The sequence below is a fragment of the Carcharodon carcharias genome, chromosome 3 (genome assembly GCF_017639515.1).
Source record: "Carcharodon carcharias isolate sCarCar2 chromosome 3, sCarCar2.pri, whole genome shotgun sequence".
Classification (NCBI taxonomy): domain Eukaryota; kingdom Metazoa; phylum Chordata; class Chondrichthyes; order Lamniformes; family Lamnidae; genus Carcharodon; species Carcharodon carcharias.
The window spans coordinates 133,398,350-133,423,775 of NC_054469.1; the positions used below are offsets into that span (position 1 = coordinate 133,398,350).

The 25,426-nt window shown below is 45.9% G+C and overlaps 1 protein-coding gene across 1 annotated transcript in view; it reads left to right on the forward strand.

Annotated features, from left to right (window-relative positions):
- Positions 1-20,242: 20,242 nt before the first annotated feature.
- LOC121275888 (ATP-dependent translocase ABCB1-like) overlaps positions 20,243-25,426 on the forward strand; it is a 141,166-nt gene continuing 135,982 nt past the window's right edge. Inside the window, exons 1-4 of the mRNA XM_041183682.1 lie at positions 20,243-20,264; positions 22,739-22,787; positions 23,032-23,223; positions 23,347-23,518. Of these exons, the coding sequence (XP_041039616.1) occupies positions 22,744-22,787; positions 23,032-23,223; positions 23,347-23,518 (408 nt within the window). The 5' untranslated portion in view covers positions 20,243-20,264; positions 22,739-22,743. The remainder of the gene's footprint in view (positions 20,265-22,738; positions 22,788-23,031; positions 23,224-23,346; positions 23,519-25,426) is intronic.

Here is a 25,426-nt window from a genome sequence, read left to right on the forward strand (position 1 = left end):
CCCCACCGAGACCTCAAGGGGTTGAAGGTCCGAGCACCATATTTAAAGGGCACCCGGACAGACATTCCCCGCAATCCAGCAGCATCAGTCTGGCTATGGGAGTGGATGTCTTGAGGCTACAGCAGCTGTTTGAACTTTCTGATCTTTCCCCTTCCCTGATAATCTCAATTATTGCTATCGTTTGCTCATCTTTCTAACGCTGGAAAACTACAACTGCTGTGACCACCTGCTATTCTGGATTGATGTCTGTGCAAATAACGAGTGGCCGCAGGGTTTAGTGGTGCCTTCCTGCAGGTTCTCCTCCAGACTGCCCAGGGACGGTGGGAGGTCCTGTTTCCCTGCCATGGCAGCAGGAGGCCCACCCACCTGATCAAGGCAATCTGGACAGAGGTCACAGCAGAGATAAGCAGCCATGGGGTCCACATGCAAAACTGGGCCGAGTGTAGAAAAAAGGGTCAACAATCTCCTGTGCTTCTCAAGGATAAGTGGCATGGTGTAGTCACTACAAAGTGGCACTCATAAGGATATCAAGCAATGAGAGGGAGGCCGGGCAGGAGACTGGGTTCTAGTACCAGATGGACCATGTGGACTAATGTGTGGGAACCAGTTCATGCTGTGAAAGTTGTTCCAGTTGCAGGAGAGTGCGCATGTGGAATACTTACTAGAGAGGTGACAGGAGCTGTGATAGGCCTGCATGCTCATTAAAGGGTTAGAAGCCCACTGAAATGACACTCAATCCTTCTGCCTGCAGTACAAATGAATGCATAACATCAGGGAGCAGGCAAAGACATGTCCCAGAAATCAGAATCTTGACCCCCGCAGAAGAGGAGCCTGTGGAACTGGCGGAACAGGCTCCATGGGCTAAATGCTCTATTCTTCTTGCTATGTTCCAGCACTCCTTATCCATATGTACAGTGAACTACGAACTGTGAAACATCTTCAGACACCTTGGTAGATTAGAAGTGTAAAATGTAATGTACGTTGTTGTTGAATGCTGAACTGACTTTTGTACGTCAATTAATATTGGGAGATGAAACGTGAGTGCGCAGCTTCTTACGCTGCTGGGCAGGTAATGCGTCACCTAATAGTCAATTTTTCACTTACTTACTGAGTCCATCCTCTCTATCACTGCCATTGGATTTCTGGAACCATTTCAAAGGCAAGTTTAGCAGCACCTAATCATTGCTCCTTGATTTATCTCATCTTATCCTTCATTAATTTCAATTTTGGCAGCCTCCTCCAATAACAGCCTTGTCCCCTGATGTTGGTTTCTCATTTAGGTAAATAAAGTTACTGTACAATATTACTGGTTGAATTTGCTATGCACTTAATTGCACAATTTGACAGAGTAATTTGCTAATCTGGAAGTGTCACATGATATGTACTGAATTTCATAAGGAGAAGCTACCAGTTCTCTAAATAAGCCTGAAGTGCAAACAGCTTGTGGGACACAGCAGGTTAGTGTACAATGGATTTGTTGCTTTTCATTGTAACCTCATGGTAACACGTAACAGTTTTTGTTGGAGCGTGGCATCTTAAAGCTTTTAGATATTTTCTTGCTGGAAGATTTTTTGCACTCCAATTTGTTGGAAGTCTGAGCTGATCAAGGGGCAACGAGGGTAAGAGAGCATATGGGACCTTAGTTAATCACAGTACCAACAATGTATCTCCTTAATCAAGGAGAAATACGGAAAATGCAATACAATGAGAGAAAGGTTGTATTAAGTGGAGAAAAAAGAAAGAGAACAGCTGTAAAAAAAAACTTTCTGCATTTTGAAAATCAACAATTGACTTCATGGATTAATGAGATTTGGAGTAATGCACACTTTAAATCGTTCTTTCTAGGCCAGAGACATTGATGGATATTGCATTAACAATATCATGTCATCAAAAATATACTTCTTTCCAGCCCTAACTTTTTACAGCATGCTTAATGGGAAATTAACGTGCAAATCCAGCAAGTTCTTCAAGGCAACGAGAAGGTTAAGGACAAGTTATTGTTTGTACGAAGCAAAGAATGGAGCGGCATAAATCAACCAGCAATTTCTGGAGATTCACAACACAGTGTATCTTTTAATGCCCTGAACTTTCTGGTCGATTTGTGAGTTAATAATACCGCTGCTATTCATGTGCTACTATTTTTCTAGTAAAATTCGGCCCTTCATTTTACTTGAAGAAACAGATAATTATGGTAGGTAGGTTTACATAATATTGAAGAGTACAGTGACACCTGGAATGTAGCATCTGTCAATAATGAGAGCATGTCTGTGGAACCGCATGTTTAACTTTGCTTTTGATTTCTAATAATTTGAATATGTTAAAGAACCTGAATTATTCACTTAAGCAAAACACATTCAGTTTTGTTGTTACTTCAGTTATCAATGGAACCAGAGGGTGCAAATTTGAGAAATGGTGATTTTGGCAAAGCAAAATATAAGGAAAAGCCCCTGGAAGATCCTAAGGAGGATGATAGGAACAAGTAAGTGGTTGGTTATTTTCAATGAAACTGTATAATAAAATTCAACATCATGTACAATGATGATTTGACATCACCTACAATAAAATATCAACACCTATACCAAAGAGTCACTGAACTAAATTCTAAAGAGCTGACTGATAACACCACAGTCATTCCGATATCTTCTACTAGATAGACTGACTCTGTGATCACATGCTCCTAACAGGAACAATGTGCTTAAAAAGGGTACTGGCTGGAGATAGGACATGTATTATGACTGGGATGGGAAGAGTGCATGAATTATCAAGCCCCACTACTCCACAGGCTGCACCTTTAATTTAAATGTTTAATTTTCCCACCAAAATGGTCACTTATGTACCTTTACCTCTTGTACCCAGAAGAAAAGAGACTCTGACCAGGCTTCCTTCAAAAACTCAGAATAATTAATTTATTTTAAAACTTCTTTCAACAAGTTGGTTAACACACAATTGTAATCGGGAAGTATAACTATCCGTCTCTTCCTAAAGAATTCCCCGAGCACACGCACAGACAAACAAAGGACAAACAAATAAAGTCTCTCTGCAGAGATGGGTTTTGGAGGATGAACGTTATAAAATAAAGGATAAAGTCCAAAGGGTCTCGATGCTGTCGACCTGGAATTCTCTTGTGTGAAGACGGGCGGTTGGTCGCAGTGGATGCCTGGAAGTTCTCACCACTGGTCTCAGCTTTGCAGGTCCAAATGCAGACTGGTTTCACTCAGATGAGGATCCTCTGGCTCCAGGTTAATAGCTGCACACAATTTTAGGCAAGGTAGGGGGAGGGAGCCTGTCAAGTTAGCCTTCCTTTCTCAGCTTGGTCTCCAACAAGACCGCCTTCAAAACACGCAGGATCACAACTTAAGTTTTTTCCCTTCTCCCATGTGATTGCCCTTTGTCTTCCAGATTTTCATTAATTAAGATAAAAGCAAAAAACTGCGGATGCTGGAAATCCAAAACAAAAACAAAAATACCTGGAAAAACTCAGCAGGTGTGACAGCATCTGTGGAGACGAACACAGTTAACGTTTTGAGTCCGTATGACTCTTCTGTTGAAGAGCCATACGGACTTGAAACGTTAAATGTGTTCCTCTCCACGAAAGCTGTCAGATCTGCTGAGTTTTTCCAGGTATTTTTGTTTTTGTTTTTCCATTAATTAAAATGCTTATCAGTTCAACACAAGCAAACACCTCCTTCTCAAACACCATACAGGTCATGTGATTTCTTAGAAGAGGACTAGTTGTTTACAGTTCCAAGGTGAACTTATGACCTTTTAAAAGATCCCAGGGTAACATCCATAGGTCCAGATATTGCGAAATCCTTCCATATTATAAAAACAAACTTCTGTCTCGAGAGATATGATTCTAACACTTGTATAACACTGTAGCCTTAATTGTTCAACCATTCCTTTCTTGGACATGGTTCCCTGTGGGGAGTGAGATATTGTGTAATTATCTTTTACTTCTTAACTACCACAGCTACAGCAACTTTTATTTCAATGGCACACCTCACATACAGTAAAGTGTCTCTTAGTGAGTACAAAAAATGCATTCATATTAATGTTTTGATTGGAATTCTAATTTTCAGATAATGCATTATTTCAATATCGTTACTGTACCATATGAGATCCCAAAGGTATCAAAAAATTTCAGATCATTTATTATTTAAACTATTCTGCACTGTAGAAATATCACACTTTAACCCCAATCCTGTAACAGTCATGTTTTTAATTTCATCAAAATACTCTGGATTTGTTGTAAACATTGAATCTATGATAAAATGGTCATGTGAAGATCAGAACAGAATGTATCATCTTTCCGATGCACCGTTCCTTCCCATGTCCTGTAATTGGTGTGATACTGGATACTGTGTACTACATGCAGGGTTTCTCAAGATCAGAATTCCAGTCCACAGTAAACAGATCGGAAATATCTACAGCAGAAACAGGATCTGGGCAAGAGAGATACTGAGGGAAAAGGAAGGGTATGGATGCCAAAAGGAATTATTTGAGAAGTTGAGGAGCAGAAAAGACAAGCTGGAAGCAGTTTTGGGGATGAGGGAGAGAAGACGACAACTTTGGAGAGGAAGCAGGGCGAACCCAACGAGCGGAATTTTCCCAGAATTGCACTAAGTGCAATGTAGTGTGGTGTTGTGATGGGTAAAATGGAGTCTACCTGCCAACGAAAATTATTGGTTTTTCACACCGTATCACCCCAAGCTCGACTCTTTAATTATTCACTCCCGCGAATCACGCTTTCACTGTCGGTGCAAGGGACATCACCATTCACTCTTTCACACATACCTACACTGTCCTCAGCCCGTCCATGAGACCACTCACCACCCACACAGGCCAGGCACACATCATCTGGCCTGGCAAGTTTCATGATACACTCTCCCCATCTCTATCCATGCAGGACAAACTGGCTCACAACAGGATGGAAAGGTCACAGACAGGTGGAGGGATGCCGAAGATCAAAGCTCTGATAGAATTCAAAAACAGAGCCACCAACTGGTCAGCGATGACTGGGAGCAGTCCTATGCTGATGGTGAGATCGGTGCTCTCCTACCAAGTGAGGATCCGGCAGTGCAACATCCATCAGACAACCATGCCATGAGTGACATGTCCTGATTCATAGGCCACTGCCATGCACTAATTATCTCTCCTTGCTTTCACATGCCAGACAGCCAGCAGAGTCCATGACTCAGGGCCTCCAATCAAGCTCAGAAGAAACCTCTGAAGAGGAATCTGAAGGCACCTTCCCAGAAGTCCTGTCACAGCATTCACCCACACTCCCCACTTGCGCAGAGACACACATCTTGGTGGGACCGAGCTTTAGAGTAGCCTCAGGTTCACAACCTGGTGAACACTTTGCACTTTCTTATCCATAGCAGGTGGAGGCAGGAACTTCCCAGGTCCCTGGCACTTGGGGGACTGCTGGAGGCCAGAACTTTGCTGAGTCCGAGTTCAGATGACGAGACTCTGAGCTCAGTCATGTCATAGTTGCAGGAGCTGCAAAGGCAAGCTCAGGAACATCAGGAAGGGATGTCCGCTGCACTCCTCAGATTGCAAGGCACGATGGAGGAGCCCATCTGCCTTCAGGCTGAGGTGATAGCGCTGGCATTGCAATGCACTGAGGTCAACACTGGCAGGATTGCGGTCGCCATGGAGACCTTTGTCCAGGACGTCACTCCTGCACTGCTGCACGGGCTTAACTCCATCACTGATGCCATAGTTGGGCCTCCAACAGTGTGTACGCGAGAGGGCAGCTCGATCTCATTCCAGCTACCCCTTCCGCTCACATAGTCAACCAGGGGCGCTCGGGCACCCTTGGGGAGTTAGGATCAGAAGGTACATACTCCGGGGCTATCCACCCAGGTGACTCTGGGAGTGATCGGCCCATCCAAATCCACTTTTCCTGTGACCTCTGCAGCTCCAGCTTCACAGGCCGAGGAGGGTGCCACTGCCACACAGCAGGATCTCTGTGGCAGAACCCCGAAAGCAGGCCGGGGCCCACCAAGTCTTGACCCTCCAGAGGATGCCTGCCAAAGTCACAGAGACAGGACGTCACAGTCAGCAGGCTGCCTCCACTTCTGCTGTGGATGTCCGGGAAGCAACAAGACGTCGCGGCAGAGTTAGGAAAGTTAAGTAAATGTAACTCTTGTTGAGTTAAAACAACTAAACTAAAGTTAATTAAATGTAGTTGCACAGCCTAGGCATGGATGTTGATCACCTGTACATACTGTTCAGTATTGTCAATAAACTCCTAAGAATTTCTCCCTGCCTATGGCTCCTTGCTCTGATGAGCAGTGTTCTTGTCACTCAGATGTGAAACCTTTCTGCACAAGATAAAAGGCAGGTGCCTCAGTCCAGGGCCTCTTCCCTGTGCTATGTGCAGTCTTCAGACCACAGTGATGGTCCAGCCTCACACTCCCTGGAAACATTACTGATGCCTGCACCTCAGCGATGCTGGTCAATGCTGCCAGAATGTAATGGGCAGGCGTCACAGAGTCTTCTCATTCTCTCTCTGTGCTCTCAGAATCTTTAAGGTGGGGCTGGCCCCCATCACACCAGCATCCGTGATCAGTGATGCTGTGCACCAGCTCCTGAAGGGCTGAGGTGCTGAATGTGGACATGACATTGCATCAGATGCGTCTAAAGTCCCAAGGCTGAGTCTCTGAGATGGTCTGATCATGGAGCGCAAGCGAGTTGCCCTCATCCAGACAGGAGTCAGACATTCTAAGAGGTTATGTGAAGATCTATAGAGTGTCCTCACTGCATGTCATCATCATCTTCCTGTGATCGAGCGACTATTAGGGCCTCCACTACATCTCCATGACAGGAGCATTCTCACAGAGGGTATTCGCACTGCCTTAAGCCAGACTGGAGTCAAATGTTCACAACTGCGATGTGAGGATCTATGGGGACACCTTACTTCATGTTGCCATCATCCTCCACAAACCTAGCAGCTATGAGGGCCTCCCGAATGCGCCTACCTCGTCTAGCCAGTGCAAGAGCCTCATCCCCGTCATTGCCACTACTGAGGACCCCCTCACCCTCATCCCCTACGGCATCCTCCTTATCCAAGGAGACCTCCAGCCCCTCCATCTCCTCCTCAGCCAGCTCGTCTCCCCGTTGGAGTGCAAGGTTGTAAAGGGCACAGCAGACGTCAATGATGCGTGGCACCCTCTGCAGATTGTATTATAGAGCTCCACCAGACCAGTCCTAGGCACTGGAATGTTACTTTCAGCATCCCCAATGGTCCTCTCCACCAAAGTGTGAGCTGCTGCATGAACCTCATTATAGCGTCACTCTGCTGCAGTCTGAAGCCGCCGCATGGATGTCATCAGCCACGGTCTCTATGGGTAGCCCTTGTCCCCAAGGAGCCAACCCTGCAGTCTCTGTGGACCCCGGAAGACTGCAGGGATCTGTGACCGACTCAGGATGTAGGCATCATGCACACTTCCTGGAAACCATGTGCACACATCAGGACGCGCCGACCATCCATGGCTTGCTATTGCTCCTGGGCAGCTTGTGGGAGAGTTCCTGCTGCCCCTTCTTCATGAGGCTGCTGTTCCTGCCTTTACACAGCCAGGAGCCTCAGTCACTCTCTCCTCAGTCTTCTTCGCTCTCTGTCAGCCATCAGGATTACAGCTAGGTCACCAAGATCCATGATCCTGATGTGGTCCGCGGGCAGCATGAAAGAGAGACGTGGTTATCAAGGCTATACTAAGCACCTTTCCTAGCCCTGTGTGACCACCCCTCAATGCTTCACAGAGAGTGCTGGTTACCCCTCAGATGGCCAGAGGAGAGGGCGCTGCAAGGCTGCCCTGTCAACCTGCGATATGGGAGTGGCAGGTCCCAAACGGGGATGCTGAGATTATAAGGGGCTGTGAGCACCTCCAGCAGTCACTGCTACATGGCCAGCGTTGGTGAGGAGATTGTACAACGTGTACAGTCCAACAGCTCCGTGGGCTGAGCGGATGATCGCGAGCTGCCTTCACGCCGTTATGAAGCAGGTTGTGCCATATTTTCCACACATGCCACCTAACACACCCGCCACCAGCGGGCTTGGAAAATTCCACCCAACACCTGTGCATCTGAGGACGGAAGAGGGAAAAGCTAGTTGTGGTGCTTTGGAGGAGGTAGAGCAGTAATGCTCTGGGGAATATGTGAGAAAATTTTAGGAGAGAAGAGAAAGAAGTCAGGAGTGGAATTTTGGAGTGGGGAGGTAAGAATACTACATTAATGTGGGGACAGGGGGATCAAGAATATGGCTAACATTAACTGGAGGGAAAGGAAGAAAGGATAGTGCTGACATTAACCTAGGGGTGGGGGTAGGGAAAGCAGCACATCTTTGGATTAACTGGGAGAATCGGTAAGTACTTTCATCTTGAAAGAAGAATGTCAATTTGAACAGGAAAAAATTGCCAGCTTGATTTCAAGGGGAAGAAAACTTCCAAGTGGAGCTAAAGTGGGAGGAGGACAGAATGGGGGTAATCTTCCACTCTGATTCCTCATTCAGCTGCTTTGGTGAAAGAGCCACAGAAACCCTCATAAAACGATGTGGAAATTGAGCCTGAACATAATCGACTGGGTGAGGAGAATGAATGTTTAGATGGCTTTTCAGGAATTGGTAGTCTGGTTGGGTTGGAAAATTCACCGGGGGCTGAATTTTCTGCCTGTCGTGTGGGCAGGCCTGACCCAACCTCTGGTGGGCAGGGAGCCAATCCCCGGCGAAGAAGTGGGTCACACCGCCATTTTACGTAGGCGGACCAATTAAGGCCCGCCCAGCGTGACATCTGGCAGAAACACTATGCGCTTCCTGTGCAGGTGGGGGGGATTCCTTAAAAGCGAGAGTACGCTCTTTCGCGCATGCGCATGCAAGAACGCACATCTCCCTCACAATGTCACATGAGTGGGACATGTTCATAATTTACACAATAACTTTATTAAAATTTTTATAACCCTGCATGAATCCTCATGCCGCCACCGGATGAGGTTTCATGTTTTCTCTATTTGCCACCGGGGCTCCTGGCCTGCCCACCAATCTTAAGGTTGGACGGGCAGGTCCTTTAATTGTTTATATGATCCTGTCAATGGCCTCAATTGGCTATTAACAGGTCGGCGGGCCGGCAGCTGATTTTGCTGCTCCCCTGCCTTCCTGAAAATTTAACTGGGGAGGGATGACATCAGGGGTTCTGCCTGACGTCATCCCGCATTGTTTTACGCATCAGCGAGCGGGTCCCGCCCCCCCGCTCACCGACGGCAAAATTCTGCCCCGAGGGTGAAATTGATCTTGGATGGTGGTGGAAACGAGTAGGCAGCCTGTTTTACACTCCACTCATAACCAGCACAAAGCAGCAGTTTCACACTCCCTCAGTTTTTGATTTCTTCTTTGATTAACTAAGTCAATTGTGGAGCGTAAAATGTTTAAAACTAACAAATAAAAAACTACATATGATTCCTGTCTCATAATAATGCCCTTGAATGACCTCACCTCTTCTTCTCAGAGAACTAGGCTTTGTCAGTGCCATCATGTCTTGAGAAATGAAAACAATGCTTCATATGGAGCTGGAAGAGTGAGTAGAGTACTAAGACTGTAATATTTAAAATAATTTCACTATTATTTTCAGGAAACATAAAGATGAAAAGAAAGTTGAAAAAGTACAATCAGTTAGCACTCTTCAGATGGTATGTATGTCTCTTTTAAAGAAATTTTCACTCCTCTACAGTTTCAAGTTGAGATCTGCACACAGGAAACAATATAAAACTGATTCAATTTCATGAAGTGTTAACAGTTACAATATGGCCACGGCTTTTAGTCCTGGAGATAATGCTGCATGAATTTTGTTGTACAGATGCTTAATGTGATTATGTGCAATCTTTGGCCCAATCTTTAAGGACAACATGACTTTCTCAAAATTAGTGTCAGCTGTTATTTGACTGAGTATTTGAAAAGGAATTCTATGAAATTAACTTTTTTTTATACAAGCAAGAGGTTTTCCTTCAAAGGGTAAGGAATATGGGAACAGATCAGGCAATATCAACACTAACATGTTGGAGCAAATGGGTTGCTTCCATGTGGTAATCTCTATGTAAAAACTTGCTGATTGTTAAACATTGGGCGGAATCATCCCAGAATTGCACTAAGTCCGGTAGCGGGCATGAGAAAAAGACATTTTACCCATAAGCCACGATGGCAGGTTTTCACATACTCGCCCCCTTCCTGCCTCATAAATTATGCCATCACGGGAAACATGCCGGATCGCTGATGGCAATCCTCCGATTGGCCAGCCATGCCATTTACTTGCCACTTCTTTGTGCCAGGCACCATATCTAAAATGCAGCCATGTGTACAGTTCTCAATACTTGCAATGCAGGACTGCTCCAGTGAAGACATGGACTTGAAAGCCAAGAGGAGTGTAGACCCCTGATTCAGTGACTCATCATCGGGATGCCTTCTGGACGCTGCAGAGACCCACCGCAAAGTCATCTACCCATGCTCTTACCACAGGAGGCCAATCAGTCTCACAACTCCAGCTTGGGAGGTGGTGGCAGAGGTGGTCAATACCACTGCTGCACACAAGAGGTTGGTCATGCAGTGCAGAAAACAGATGAATGATCTCATCTGTGCTGCCAGGGTAAGTCAACCATCTCATCAATATCAACTTACCCACTCACAAGCCCATCACACATTCACTGGTATCTCACTCACTGCCAACTCAAGGGACATCACCACTTGCTCTCTCACACACCCTCACATTTCCATGTGGCCTCATCTCCTCTGGAGATAGCCGTCTGATGCCGTCCATAGCTCCACTCAGCACACACACGCACACGTAGCATTCTTCTCATTTGGCCTGGCATGCACCTTGCTCATACTCTCTCCATCTGTCTTTATGCAAGACAAGATTGCGCACAATCAATAGGAGAAGTCCCAGACCAGGAGTGGAGTGCTGGACATCAAGGTCCTCACTCTGTTCGAGTGGTACGGGATGGAGCTGGCCGGATAGGACATCAATTGTTCCTGCGGTGAAGGTGAAGTCGGTGTTGAACACCCAAGTGAGATCCTGCACAACATTATTTCTCTCTCAACACTACTCCTTGGTTGGACATCGGTCCTGCACTGCTGCACAGACTGACCTCCATCGCAGACACCAGAGTTGACCTCCAACAAGGGAGTGCGGGGCAGCACATCACATTCCAGCTTCCCATTCCCCTCAAGGAGTCAGCCAGGGACCATGAGGCACCCATAAGGAGGGGGACCAGCAGCTGAACACCTGGGGCCATTCACCCACTTGACTGATCCAAACCCCCTCTTTCTCTGAACCCCGCAGCTCCAGCTCCACAGGCTGAAGGGGGTGCAGCTGGCCCACAGCAGGACAGCCAAAGCAGGCCAGGGCCCTCCAAGTCTTAACCCTCCAGAGGACGCATGCTGAAGTCATCACTGCATGAAGGCGCCGCAGTAAGCAGGCTGCCTCCACCTCTACTGTGGATGTCGGGAGAGTGCCAAGACGTAGCAGCAGGGTTAGGAAGGTTAAGAAAATGTACTTGCAAAACATGGGTGTCAATCACTTGTACATTAGGTTCACTATTGTAAATAAACTCCCAAGAATGTCTCCTATATGGCTTCTTGTTCTCTTGAGCAGTGTTCATGTCATTCTGATGTGAAACCTTGGTTCCTGCACAAGATAAAGGCAGATGTTTCAGTCCAGGACCTCTTTCCTGTGCAGTGTATACCCTTCAGACCAAAGTGATGGTCCAGCTTCACACTCACTGGATGCATTACTGATGCCTGCACCTCGATGGTGCTTGTCATTGCTGCCAGAATGTAGTGGACAGGTGTCACCAAGTTCCATCATTCTCTCTGTTTGCTCTCAGCACCTTTGAGGTGGGGCTGCTGCCCCATCTCATCAACATCTGTGACCAGTGATGCTGTGCTCCTGAAGGGGCAGGTGCTGAAAGCTGACAAAGGATCAGGTGCATTTAAAGTTTCATGGCTATGTCTCCATGATATGACCCTGATCACAAGCGAGTTGACCTCAGAGACAGGAGTCAGCCATTCAGAGAGACAATGTGAAGATCTATGGAGTGTCCTCACTGCATATTGTCATTGTCCTCCTGGAATTAAGGCCTCCGCTGCATCTCCATGACATGAGCCAGAGCACTGAGGGTAGGTGTGTAGCCATCAACCACACAGGAGTCAAAACGTTCACAGATGCAAGGTGAGGATGTCAGGACCGTCTTCACTGCATCGTCATCATCCTCCATGAATGTTGCAGCTATGAGGGCCTTCCAAGCACTCCTGCCTCATTTGGCCAGTGCAATGGCCTCATTGTCAGCTTCCTCACCTTTGAGGACCTCATCACCGTCATCCCCTTCGACATCATCCTCATCGGAGGATACGTGCAGCTCTTCCATCTTCTCTTCATGCAGGTCTTCCGGTTGCAGTGCCAGGTTGTGTAGTGCACAGCAAGTTAGATGATGCATGACGCCCTCTGGGGACTGTATTGCAGAGCTCCACCGAACCTGTTGAGGCACTGGAACCTCATTTTCAAGATGTCTATCATTTCCTCCACCAAAGTCTGGGTTGCGACATGAGCCTTGTTTTACCGTTGCTCTGCTGTTGTCTGAGGCCACCATATAGGCATCCTCAGACAGGCCCTTGTGAATAGCCCTTGTCCCCAAGGATCAAACCCTGCAGCCTCTGTGAACCCTGGAAGATGTTAGGGATCTGAGACTTGCTAAGGATGTGGGAGTCATGGCTGCTTTCTGGGATTTATGTGCAGACCTGTAGGATGCATTAGATGTGGTCACAGACCAGTTGAACATTCAGTGAATGGAAGCCCTTGCGTGTGATGTAATTGACTGCCTGTAGCCATGAAGATCTGAGTGCTACGGGATTGCAGTCGGCGGCACCCTGCACCTGTGGGAAACCTGAGATCTGCGCAAATCCCAGCACCCTTGCTTTCTGGCTTTCCTGATCCCGGACAAAATGCACAAAGGTCTTCGTGAAGATGGCGTCCGTGACCTCCTGGATACATTTGTAAGTGGGGGCTTGTGAGATCTCCCTCAGGTCACCTGTGCAGTCCTGGAAGGAGCCACTTTCGTAAACATTGAGTGCCACGGTCACTTTCACAGCCACTGGCAGTGGATGCCCTTCCCATGGTGCCAGATCTGACAGGAGGTGGCATATTTGACCAGTCAGTTCCCTAGAGAGGCACAGTCTTCAGCGTCACTAGTTCTCAGTCATCTGCAAGAATGAGAAGTGCCGTCCATAGACCCTGGGTCTAGCAAAGCACCTAAGAATGACAGCTCACTGTGGCTTTTCAACTGCGTCGGTTAGCATATGTGCCCTAAGAACCTTTCTTGGTTAGGTCTGAAGGCCCCTACACACGCAGGAGAGTGCTGGCCACCACTTGGATGGCCAGCGTGCAGAGTGTTTCATGGTTATCTGAAACCCCACCCACCTCCGCCCTTCACCTGACCGATTGGCAGGAGCTTTGCCCATTGGACTGCATGCTGTGCTCTCAGCTCAGGCGCAGACTTCCTCCTAACCCACACTGTAAGGCTGTGCTCTTAGCTTGAACCATAATAGATACTGGTCCATTCCTTAATAAAGACATTGAAAAGGGCTGTGAGCACCTCCACCAGTGACTGCACCATGGCCACCTTTCGCAAGGGGGTTGTACAACTTGCCCAGTCGGCCAATTGCTCTGCTGCCCCCTAAAATGCATATTAATTTGCAGTCCCTGCCTAATGGATGAAAAGTTCTGGAGCATTTGGTGGTACATTCATGATTTTGCATTGCTTGTGTGGTCAGAAAAGCTTCAGAGGCCCGACTCCAAGCGTGTTAATGGAGCTGCTGCTGAACGGTCTCAGCTGTGGAAGAAAGCTCACTTTTGATAAGCTTTTCCAAGTGCATGGCCGCTTCCATCACAACCCCCCTTGCCCTCACCCCACTTCCCCCAACCCCTGGCATGTGCTTGTATACTTCCACCTGTCTGTGCTGTCTTATCACCGCACCTCCTCCCCCACCCCGGCCTCTCCTTGCCCTTGCATCGCACTGAGCCAGTTGGGAAAAATGACTTGCCTTGCCCCCCGGCCCTCAGAATGGCTCTCCCTTCAACTCCTGCAGGCGATGCTTGTGAGTGCTGTGCAAGATTGTGTGCACTCAATTTCGAGTTCCCCCTCAAAGTTCAGCTTGCCAGGTGCATGCCTTTTAAGGGCAGTCATGAAGCATGCTGTTCTGAAGTCACAACAATGTGGGCGGTAATTTTGATGTTGGGGAGATGATTCCGGAGCGCAGGGCTTATAATGAGATGCTAAATTATTTAAATTAGGTTCCCAACGTGCAGCGGCAGGAAACACAGCCCATCATTGTTGGGTGGAGTGGATGATTGCAAATGGCATAAAACCAATTTTTGGCCATCTCACCATATCGTCTGCTCACACCCACTGTGGCACCTGCTGTCAACAGGACTGGATGATTTTGCCCATTGTAACATCACTGTTCACCTAATATAAGTTAATTTCACACTCAGGGCATTGGTATTTACATAGTTGCATACAGTTACATAGGCCTAGCCGTTTAAAACTCCCTCTCCCATGTTTACTAACCCTAAAAATGTCCAAGTGGCAGATTTTGTGCCATGTGAGTGCTCCATCTTGGAAAGATGAGTCACTCCCTTAACGTATTTAAATCAGGCTACCACCATGCAATTGGCTCAGGAAACCTTACAGTGAAAGTGAGGCAGGAGTTGCCAGTTCCTGAAAATAAGTAATTTAACAGTTCTCCTTTTGAGCCAGGAGGAGCAGGAGATTTAACACCCACCCCCACAACCTCACCCCCACCCATGCCAGGCCTCTCAAGACAACCTTCTTTGTTGGGGCCCCTCTCCAGCCCTTACCATGATCACCAATCCTAACCCTGATGGCCTTTTTTTTCCCCGCCATCTTGTTATCATGACCAAATCCACCTCACTGTCCCCTCAAGTCTAAATTGCAATCTGGTTTCACCCAAATTCCTGTAAACTATCCGCAAAGGAGCACAGCTGCGACCTCATCCTTCTGTTTTCACACCCACCAGCCAATCAGTCTGTCCATTTGGCCAGATATCCGGTGGTCACCAATGAAACAATGATGCTGAGGTCTTGCTATTAGATTCAGCAGGGCCTGCACCTCTCTGGCCTTGCTAGGTTTTTTGGCCGCTTTCAGCCTCTCACTCTCCCTTCCCATAAATATCAGGGCCACGCGGTTTGCAGCACTGAAAGACGTCTTTCGGCCCAACTAATTTATACTGACATTTAAGGTGCATTCCAGATTCCTGTCGCCCTTCTTTATATAACCCTATCAATGTATCCTTCAATTGTTTTCTCCCTTATGTGATTATCTAGTTTCCCCTTAAATGCATTGAGTTGGTGAAGAGTTAACAAAGCCACTTTTTGGAATAAAAAATAAATAGGCATATCTTAAAAAAGATTACTGTAACTCAATGTAAGTCACAACATTACCCAAATTTTAAGATTGTAATCTTTGATAATTTTATATACCATGCTACCTCATAGATGAGAATGTTTTCTGAATGTCAAGAAACCAGGAACTGTTGACAAGCCAAGAGATTTTGGGGTCCAAGTACAAAAATCATTAATGGCTTGTGGACAGGTAGAAAACATATTTAAAAGGCTAATGATATGTTGGTCTTTATTTTAAGAGGCTTGGAAAACAGAAGGGTGCAAGTAATATTACAGCTATACTGAGATTTGGTTTGATGCCTTATGGAATAGTGCATTTAGTTCTGAACACTGGATCTCAGGAAGGATTGGCCCCGAGGGGGAGCAGCACAGATTGATCAGAATGGTACTGAGGCTAAAAGGATTAAATAATGAGGACTGGTAAATTAGCCACATTTATATTCTTTTGAATATAAAAGATTAAGGACTAATCTAATTGAGGTGTTTAAAATGATCAAAGGAGTTGATGGAGTAGAAAGTAAAAAAAGAAATACAGTTTCCCCTGATGGGGTAATCCAGAATAAGACAGTATAATCTTAACATTAAAGCTGGGCTCTTTAGGGATGATGGCAAAAGACACTTTTTCACAAAGGGTAGTGGAAATTTGGATCTCTCCCCCCCAAAAAGTTATTGAGGCTAAGTCAATTGAAAATTTCAGAACTGAGATTGATAGCTTTTTGTTAGGCAAGGGTATAATTACATAATTCATAGTAACCTTGCCAAGCAATTGCAGAAGGTGCAACACGTGTCCCCTTCTTCCTCCCTCCTCACTGTTCAAGGCCTCAAACACTCCTTTCAGTTGAAGCAGTGCTTCACTTGCACCTCCTTCAATTTGGTCTGCTGTATAAGCTGCTCCCAGTGTGGTCTTCTCTACGCTGGGGAGACTAAACACAGACTGGGTGCCCACTTTGCCCAGACCTTCCTGTTGCTTGCCATTTCAACACATCATCCTGCTCTCATGTCCATCCTTGGCCTGCTACAATGTTCCAGTGAAGCCCAACACAAACTGGAGGAACAGCACCTCATCTTCCGATTAGAAACTTTACAGCCTTCTGGACCTAACATTGAGTTCAACAACTTCAGACCATGAACTCTTGCCTCCATCATGACCACTTTTTTAATCTAATTTTTATGTATTTACTTATTTATTTGTTTATTTATTAATTATGTGATGTTATTCTTTTATTTATTTTAATTTTTCAAATCTCTTTCCCCCTCCATTCCCCCCACAGGGCCGCCTGTCACCTGTTTGTATATTGTGCTTTCATCGAGCACTGACCCTTGTTCTGCTATTAACACTGCTATTTTACCTTTATGCCACTATCAGCACCTTCTTTACTTGTTACTGCGACCATTAACGCTCCCTTTGTCTTGTGTCCATTACATCTTTGCCAATCTCTCCTTAGCTGTAACCTATCACTGACCTTCTACTCTGCTCCATTTGCTCCCTCCCCTAACCTTTTGTCCTAACTTGGTTCTATGCTTAGCCCTTTCTTAGGCTTCAGTCTACCTCGAGTCTCACTGCAACCTTGTTGGCCCATGACCTGTAACTCTGAATTTTAGTAGGTAACTGTAGCTTAGTTCTTCTGTTAATCTATGAAATCTGCAGGTATGTGAACAACTTTGTTTTCTGAAGAATGCACTGGTCTCTGCTTTAAGTAGATAAGATCACAGGAACACTATGGGAAAAGGACGCCATTGGCTTATCTTAATTCATCCATAAAGAAACATCCTACAGTCACCCATTTGCACACCCAATTGTTTCTTAAATGATTTTCAGGTATCTTCTTGCACTATTTCATCTGAATCATTATTCCACCATTTCTTTTTTAAGCATATCGTTCCCTTGGAGTATGGTGGGGAAGTGGAGGAAGGATTTGTGGGCTGACTATTAGCCCATTGAATCAGGTCATGAACACTTTTTCCATGGTCATCAAGGCCTGATAGGGACTTGAACTTAGAGCTTCTGCTCCAGAGGTTGGGATGCTACCACTGCAACATAAGACCTCCTATTCCACACGTTGATCACTTTATATGAAGAAGAATTTCCTGATTTTGGTCCTAAATTTGCACTTTAATAGTTTGAGCCTGGGTCCCCTTTTCCTATTCTCACAATTTATTTGAAAATAATATTTTGAGTTTACCCCTGACATTGGGAATCACCCTCATCCGCTCTACCTGACCTCCAGTGCTTGAATGATTATCTTGTGTCTTGGTGACCAGAATACACAATTGATGCAACCTAACCAGAGTTTGACTGCAAACCAACCTATATTCAGCTGTTTTAGCTAAGTATGTAAGTCTATGGAATCTGGTAAATTATTAAAAACTCATGTGTACAGAGCTTTACTTCACTGAGCTGAAACATTGTGGTGAATTTTGCAGGGTGGGGATGTGAGGAGTGGTGGGTTGATGACAAACTGTTACTGTTCACTGTCATTACCTCTCTGAAACTGACCGCAACTTTAGAATTTCAGGTAGACGCAGATTAGCGTGGAAACCTGTCACCCAGCACCCCTACACTGTGCAGCACTCCCAGAGCCAGTAAACATTTGAAATTCTCATTGATTTCACTTTCCCACTTCAACATTGCCCTTTGAAACCCCTTAAAAAATTCACCTTGCTCCATCAGGTGTAACTGGGTTTTTTTTTAAACTCTTATATGATTAATAACATTTGATGAACAACAGAACTGGTCCTGGTGAAATTCGCACCATAGAGATTGTAGGTCTATATTTCAAGCTTCCTTCTTTTACCGCTGACCACAATTAACCACATCAGCAGCTGTTGTAGCTTCAGTCTCCACACAACCTGCACAAACTGAATTTAAACTGCTGGCTACACAAAGAAACTGCTTTTCAGTATCTATATTATACTTTATGCAGCATATCTCTTTGCAAATCCTAGGCACATCTGAACTCAGCTGCTCACATATTTGACCAAAATACTTCACATCTCAAATCATAAGCTGGACGGTTGAACTGAAGTTCTCTGTAGGGGTGCTGTCTTTTACACTTAGTCATTCAATTTTAACACATCCACCCCCCTCCCCCACCGTGAGAAATGAAGAAAGGGCATTAAAATGGCGGCAAGATACTACCGACTGTCAATTATCTCAGGTTTTGTGTCTCCCATCAATTCAACTCCAGCGTTTTTGGGAGTATCAAGATCGTATGCCACATGCAGGCAAGGGCCTAAATGTTGGACTTTACTACTTTCAAGGTGAAAATCACACACCATTCTAAATATATCGCCGTTCCTTCATTGTCACTGCATCAAACTCTTGGAGTCCCCTCCCTAACAGCACTGTGGGTGTACCTACACCTAATGGAGCAGTTCTAGGAGGCCCATCACCATATCCTCAAGGACAACTCGGGATGAGCAATAAATGCTGGCTTTTGAGAGTGACACCAACAACTCTTGGATAAATAATAATAAAAATGTTGTCATTTGCTGAGATGACTCTGGCCTTAAAACTATCATTACTGGGATGAAGCTCAAACCTAGTTCTGAGGCTGAGCAAGCAGGATCAGGGTTGGAAGAGGCCAAGCTAAGTTAATTTTTATATTTGCTTTTTACGATTTTTTGGTGCAGGAGTTCCCCTTCTGGCATCTTTTCCCTCTCCCCACCCAACTTACCTCCTTGCAGATAGTTTCCTTGGTTCCCCGGCAATGGCCTACAGCCATGAAGTTTCCTATTGTGTCTCCTGCCTCCATATCATGTGCAGTGGCTTTGCAAGGGACCTGGGAGTGATATTGGCTGAGCCATTGGCACTTCCATTTGGCTCTAGTTAACCACTTCATGCTCCCACTCTAGGTTAAACTTGGGACTACAGCCACCATGACTCTCTGGCCAGAATTTTATGCATTCTTGGCTCAGCCACAACTCCCTCTGGTGGATTCTGAAGGGGAGGGGGGGGGGGGGTGAAATTGCATGGACAGGATTCCCTCCAGGTTCTCGCCCGCTGAGATTTTACGCTAGGACGGGCAGGGTCTTGGACGGGAAGCCCGCCCTTGCTCCCATTAAGGCCCTTATGTGGCTACTTAAGAGCCGTTTCCCGTCCAGCCTCAATTTTTAGGCTGGTGGGCGGATGGCAAATCAGGGGCAAAGGCCGAAAATAAAGATAATTGGATCTTGGGCTTCTAAGTGGGGACACCCTTTCTTTAAAGCCCAGTGACCTTTGGAGCTCTCATCCCCCCGGCCTATCCTCCAGGACCCCCCCCCCCCCCCAAGGCGTTCCCTGCCCTGGGACTCCTGTTTACCTTGTTCTCCGGCTCCCGGGGCTTAATGCCAGGGCGCTCCCTGCAGTTCCTCTTCCAGCCACTGCAGCGCTGTGACTGGAGGGACTGGAGAGCTGCCAGCTAATCTGATTGGCTGTTAGCGCTTCAAGACGGGACTTTCTCCTGATTGAGGGGAGTCGTGCCTTGTGCCAATTAACGCTCGTTAAAGCGTAATATGGCACAGGGGCTGCTGGAGGTGGTGGGATTGTTTTCACTGATGACTCTTCAGGTGGCGGGGGCCGAGCCTCTGCCATCCTGAAAATTCAGGCCTTTTTTTAAAAAATGTCTATTCCAAACTGCAATTCTAAGAACAACTGCTATCAGGGGTAAAAACAAAAAAACTGCGGATGCTGGAAATCCAAAACAAAAACAGAATTACCTGGAAAAACTCAGCAGGTCTGGCAGCATCGGCGGAGAAGAAAAGAGTTGACGTTTCGAGTCCTCATGACCCTTCGACAGAACTATCAGGGGTAGCTAGGTATGCATTCTAATTGCTCAGCATTTTGAGTTTCTGTGTCTCAGTGGATGACCCTTTAAACAGCACTTGTGCATGACAATTAACAGGCTTAATTATGTTTTTTGAAAAAAAAAGCCAGAAGGCCCTTTCCTATCCAATACATCTATAGGTGGAATTTTATGCTCCCACCAGCAGCTGGAATCATGGTGGGAACGCGTGATGAAAATTTGACGTGATGGAAAAAGTCAGGTTCCCGCCGGTAGGAAATTCGTTTGGAATTTTGTTCTCCCGACTTTGTTGGTGGGTTAAAGGTGATCAGTGTCAGGAACCATATTTGCATCTCATGAATGCTGGACAGGGCAAGCAAGCTTACAAGGGAAGAGTGGGGTGAGTGCTCAGGGTAGGTGTGGGCGAATGTCAGAGGAAGGGAGAGGGGAAGAATGCCCTTGGAAGTGCAGAGTATCTTAGAGGTCGGTGTCAGTGGTGTCGACAGTGGGGTACTGCGGGAAGCATTCAAGGTACTGGTGACAGGAGGGAACAGTCACAGTTAGAGTGCGGAGTGGGATGGTGAGAGAGTCTGGTAGATGACGGTCTCATTGGGTGGGTCATGGAGGGGGACAAGACAGATAGGTCAGGTAACGGGAGGTGGCAGGGTCAAGGTGGTCATGGAGATGGTAGTGGGTGTTGTCACTGAAGGAAGAAAGGCATGTAGAAGTGGATCATGATAAGGTTCAGGGTATTGGATGGAGGTTCAAGAATGACAGAGAGGAGAGGAATGGTGATATTGGGTGGGTCTTTGGTGATGGGGGCAAGTTGTTGGGTAACAGAGGGAGGGTAGAAAGTGGTGGAGTGAGTTTGAAAGGTGATGTGCACCTTTTTTCCAAGCTGACCTTGACCATGCAGTAAGACAGTGAGATCCCTCGAATTGGGAGGAGGGTCTTTTCAGATGGGTGGAGTTCAAGGTCAGCACAAGTGGCCAACTAAAGGGATGCTCTGATAATTGAGAAAAATGGGTGTCAAAGGTGTTCAGTTGTGTTGTCCTGTCTATGGTTAAGCCCGCATTACAGCAAGTTTGTTCCAACTCATGGGTCACAAAACATTAAGATCCCGGCTAGGTGTAGAGCTGCCATTCGTTCTGTGCCATTTACCATCAGTTGCAGTCAGAAGCCGGGATGAAGGGAGGGACGACGTCAATGCTTCCAAGGGGCCTGGCTGGTGGAGGGGAGCCAGATCACGACCCCAAACCTCCACCCTCCTAGGTGAATGGTCATGGCCTACAAGGGCACATGCGGTTAGCCTTTCAATGCTGCCAAGGCAATGGTCTCTCTATAGAGTTTTGAGGGTAGTGGAGACAAGTGGAAAATGTCAGTATGATGCTTCTTGCACATGGCTCTCATTACTCTGATCAAAGAGCAATGTCTTCATGCGCATTTATGCATGAACAGGAGTAACACCCATCTCATCCTCCAGGATGTCCTCTACCTGAAAGGAGTGGAGTGGGGATGCCATGTCTAGACGGAGGCCAGGTGAAGGGCTTAGCACTGGCCTGTTGTCTTTGCAATGGAGGGGAACCTGTAAAGGACATGCTCACTTAATATATCACTTCAATTCATTCACATGTCCACTGAGGTGTCGATGATACCAGTGCTGGCAACCTGCCATGGTAATGGCTCTCATCCAGATGAGGAGAAAGTGGGCCTATCGTTAGTTGGCACAGAGCCAGGAGGAACAAGGGCCTGAGCAGCAAGATGCAGCGGGGCCTCTATAAGATTAAAAGGCTGGCAAACATGGACCACTGCAACAGTGAACATTACCCCGTCCATGGATGTGTTGCCAGTAATGCTCCTATCTACAGAAGATTGAAAGGCAATGCCAGAGGCACCTCTGTATGTCCCAGGATGTGATTGCTCACACATGCCAGTTTATATAATATGAACTGCTGCCACAAGGACTTTGGAGGAGTAATGCCGAGCTCCTGGCCTACTAGGAGTGAATCTGTGCCTGGTTGTCTTTTAAACCTGGCACCAGGACTTCCGACCCCAAGAGTTAATGGCGAGGTAGGTGACTTCCTGCCCACCCCCCCACAAGAATTGCCGAACTCCTTGCAGATGCTGTGAGCCAAAAATGCAAAATCTCATATGTTCATTCGCCCCGGACTGGATTTAGTCTTCAGAATGGAAAATTCCGCATACGTTAGTTGAGCATTTTAAATGTACCTAAACCTGAAGCATAGCTAATAGCAAATAACCGTTTGCAATGTTTAGATCAAACAAACAGAACAAGGACTACCTCAGCACAATAGTCACTAGCAATATATGAAGACACAAAAAAGTTGTGATTGGCTTCCCATAAATAATTTAGCACAATTTCATCTAATGATATTGATTCGAAATATTTAAGTGTAATTTCTCAGTGTAGAATCAATGTTGTACAAAATAAATATTTTTGTTCCCTTTTCCTCAATTTATTTGTATTTTTATCATGGTTTATTATAGTAAATATGACCGACTGTGATGACATGCCCTTTGAAGAACAAATGGCTAAGTAAGTACAACTGACATTCAAAATATTGCAGATATATTTGCAAATCCACTGCATTCCTAAATTATCAGATTTATAAGAAACTGTGCTGGAAAGTGACAGATCCACTTGCACACATTACCAACTCTTGGTGGTTCACTCTAAAGAATATTTAAATCAAAAACAAAACAGCTTTGGGAATTCTTACCTTTATAGAAAAGGAGTTGTGTTGTTTTTGGAAAAGAAACATTCATTGCTTCCATTCTAGGTTTTCCTATTACTATGTTGTAATTGGAGTCGGAGCACTACTATGTGCTTACGTTCAGGTTTCCTTTTGGGTTCTGACTTCAGCAAGGCAGACGAAAAGACTCCGAAAGATATTTTTGCATACTTTACTGAGAAAAGAGATTGGCTGGTTTGATGTTAACCCAGCTGGACAACTCAACACACGTCTAACAGCGTAAGAATGTTATTATATTTCCAGACTGGAAAAATCAGAGTATTTTTGCTGAAAAGAGCTTTGCTGCTGTAAAGATTAGCATTTTAATTGCATTGGGATTTATCGTGTTTTTTCAATGACCAGTGACATCAACAAAATCAATGAGGGAACTGGTGATAAGATTGGACTTTTGTTCCAGTACATCGCAACTTTTGCAGGAGGCATAATAATTGGTTTTGCAAAAGGATGGAAGCTGACTCTGGTAATTCTGGCCGCCAGCCCCCTCCTTGCATTATCAGCTATGCTGTGGTCTAAGGTAAGTGCTAACAAAATAAAATGCTCATGAAATGAAATGAAGTACATGAACAAAGGAGTGTACAAATAGAATCAGCTCGAGAAGGCTTGTAATATATGCCTAGAATTAATGCATTGATACAAACAGAATGCGCAATATGTTGTTATAATGGACTGGATTTTGATCTTTGAGGCAGGTAGCGGGACTCCGAGAATTTCCTAGCCCGGCCCGCCAGTCTGAGGAGAAAGTGCCAATAAATTTGGGATTTTCATTCCCGGGGATGGGTGGGCGGAGTCTGGACCACCACCCCCAGAAACAGTTTGGAGGCAGCCACAGGGGCTGCCGATTGTAGAGGTGACCTGTTTATAAGGCCCACCATGGTGCTGTGGGACTTTACCTCATGTGTAATAATGACAGCAAAACTAAAAAAAGCCCTCGAGCCTTCATTCCTCATACCTCACACACTCCCCATGCCCCATCTGTGCCACTTCATGATCCCCATCCACTCTTTGAGATTCTCGTTAATTGGTGGTGATGGCTTAAGAATGGTCAGTGGCATGTGAAAGTTATAACCAATTATAAACTCGGCTGGTGTGGATGTGAGTGATTTGTTCAAATGTTTTTCACTCTGACATACTAACTCTCAGAATCTCCTTTATCACCCTGTTGAATCGCTTGATACCACCAATCAATTGCAGGCTGTAGTGTGATGTCAGATGGTAGTGAATTCTGTAACTTGCTAGGAATTCTGCGAACTGACTGGATACAAACTGTGGTCCATCGTCTGTAGTGATAGTCTCCAGCAAACCCCATTTTGTAAACAACTTGTCTAGAATGTTAATAACTAAAGTGGTGGTTATGGAATTTGTTGGAGCGATTTTCAGCCATTTGTTATGTAGATCATGAACAATAAGCAATAAACATTGATTCCTAGGGGCTGCTTGCACTTCTCCACAAGTATCAACTTGTTGCCATGGTGTTGTTGGCAATGGAAATGGTTATAGAGGTGCGGGAAATTGTTTAATAGATTATTGACTGAATGTACAAGCTACACAGTTTCTCATGAACTCTTCGAGACAGCGATCTATTGCCAGCCACCGGACTGCCTCACAGGATTGTTTCAACTTAACAACACCCAGATGTCCATCATAGACACGATCAATACAGATTCCTGAAGTGCTTTGGGATAAGTGTTTGAGTTCCGCGCAATATAGTCATCACCAAATAATGTGAAGTCACTTGTACTCTAGTATGGGATCAGTTCTTCCTTTATTTCATGAGGCCCCTCGGTTTATAGGTACTGGCTGACTTTCTGCAGTATGCTGCCTGCCACCAATTCTACCTCCAACTTCTCTCGTGTAACAAGATTTGCAGTCATGTGGAAAATCACAGTGCTCATGTAGGGCAGGATCTTCCAAGGAATGGCAATCAGCATTGGATTGCCATTCTGCTCCTATTTTCTTTCCCAACACGGGAGCTCCGCATTTCAGGCCCAGACTTCTGATTTGGGGCTCTTTAAAAATGAGGAGAGTACTTAGTCTGGGAGTCCTCCATCATAGTGTAGGGTCACTGGGGGAAGCCAAGCCATGCCCTTTTTTTACGGCACTAGCCGCCATATTTTGGTAAGCCTTCATTCACTAACCCACTGAAAAACTTTGGGACATTTAAATAACTTGCCAGTGTGTTGGTGAATGAGTGTGAGTGCGATAAGTAGGTAGGATGGTAGGTAGCAGGGTGGTTGGTGGCATGTACGGTAGGGTGGTGAGGTTGGGCTGGGGGGGTGTCTGAGGGTCAGAGGGTTGGGGGTGTCGGATGTCAATGTGGGATGGAGGGTCGGGGGAGTTGGGGGTTGGGGAGTTGGAGGGTCAGGGTATCAGGTGGTCAGGTGATGTTAGTCTAGGGAGAGAGGGATAGTGGGCAGTTGGGGTG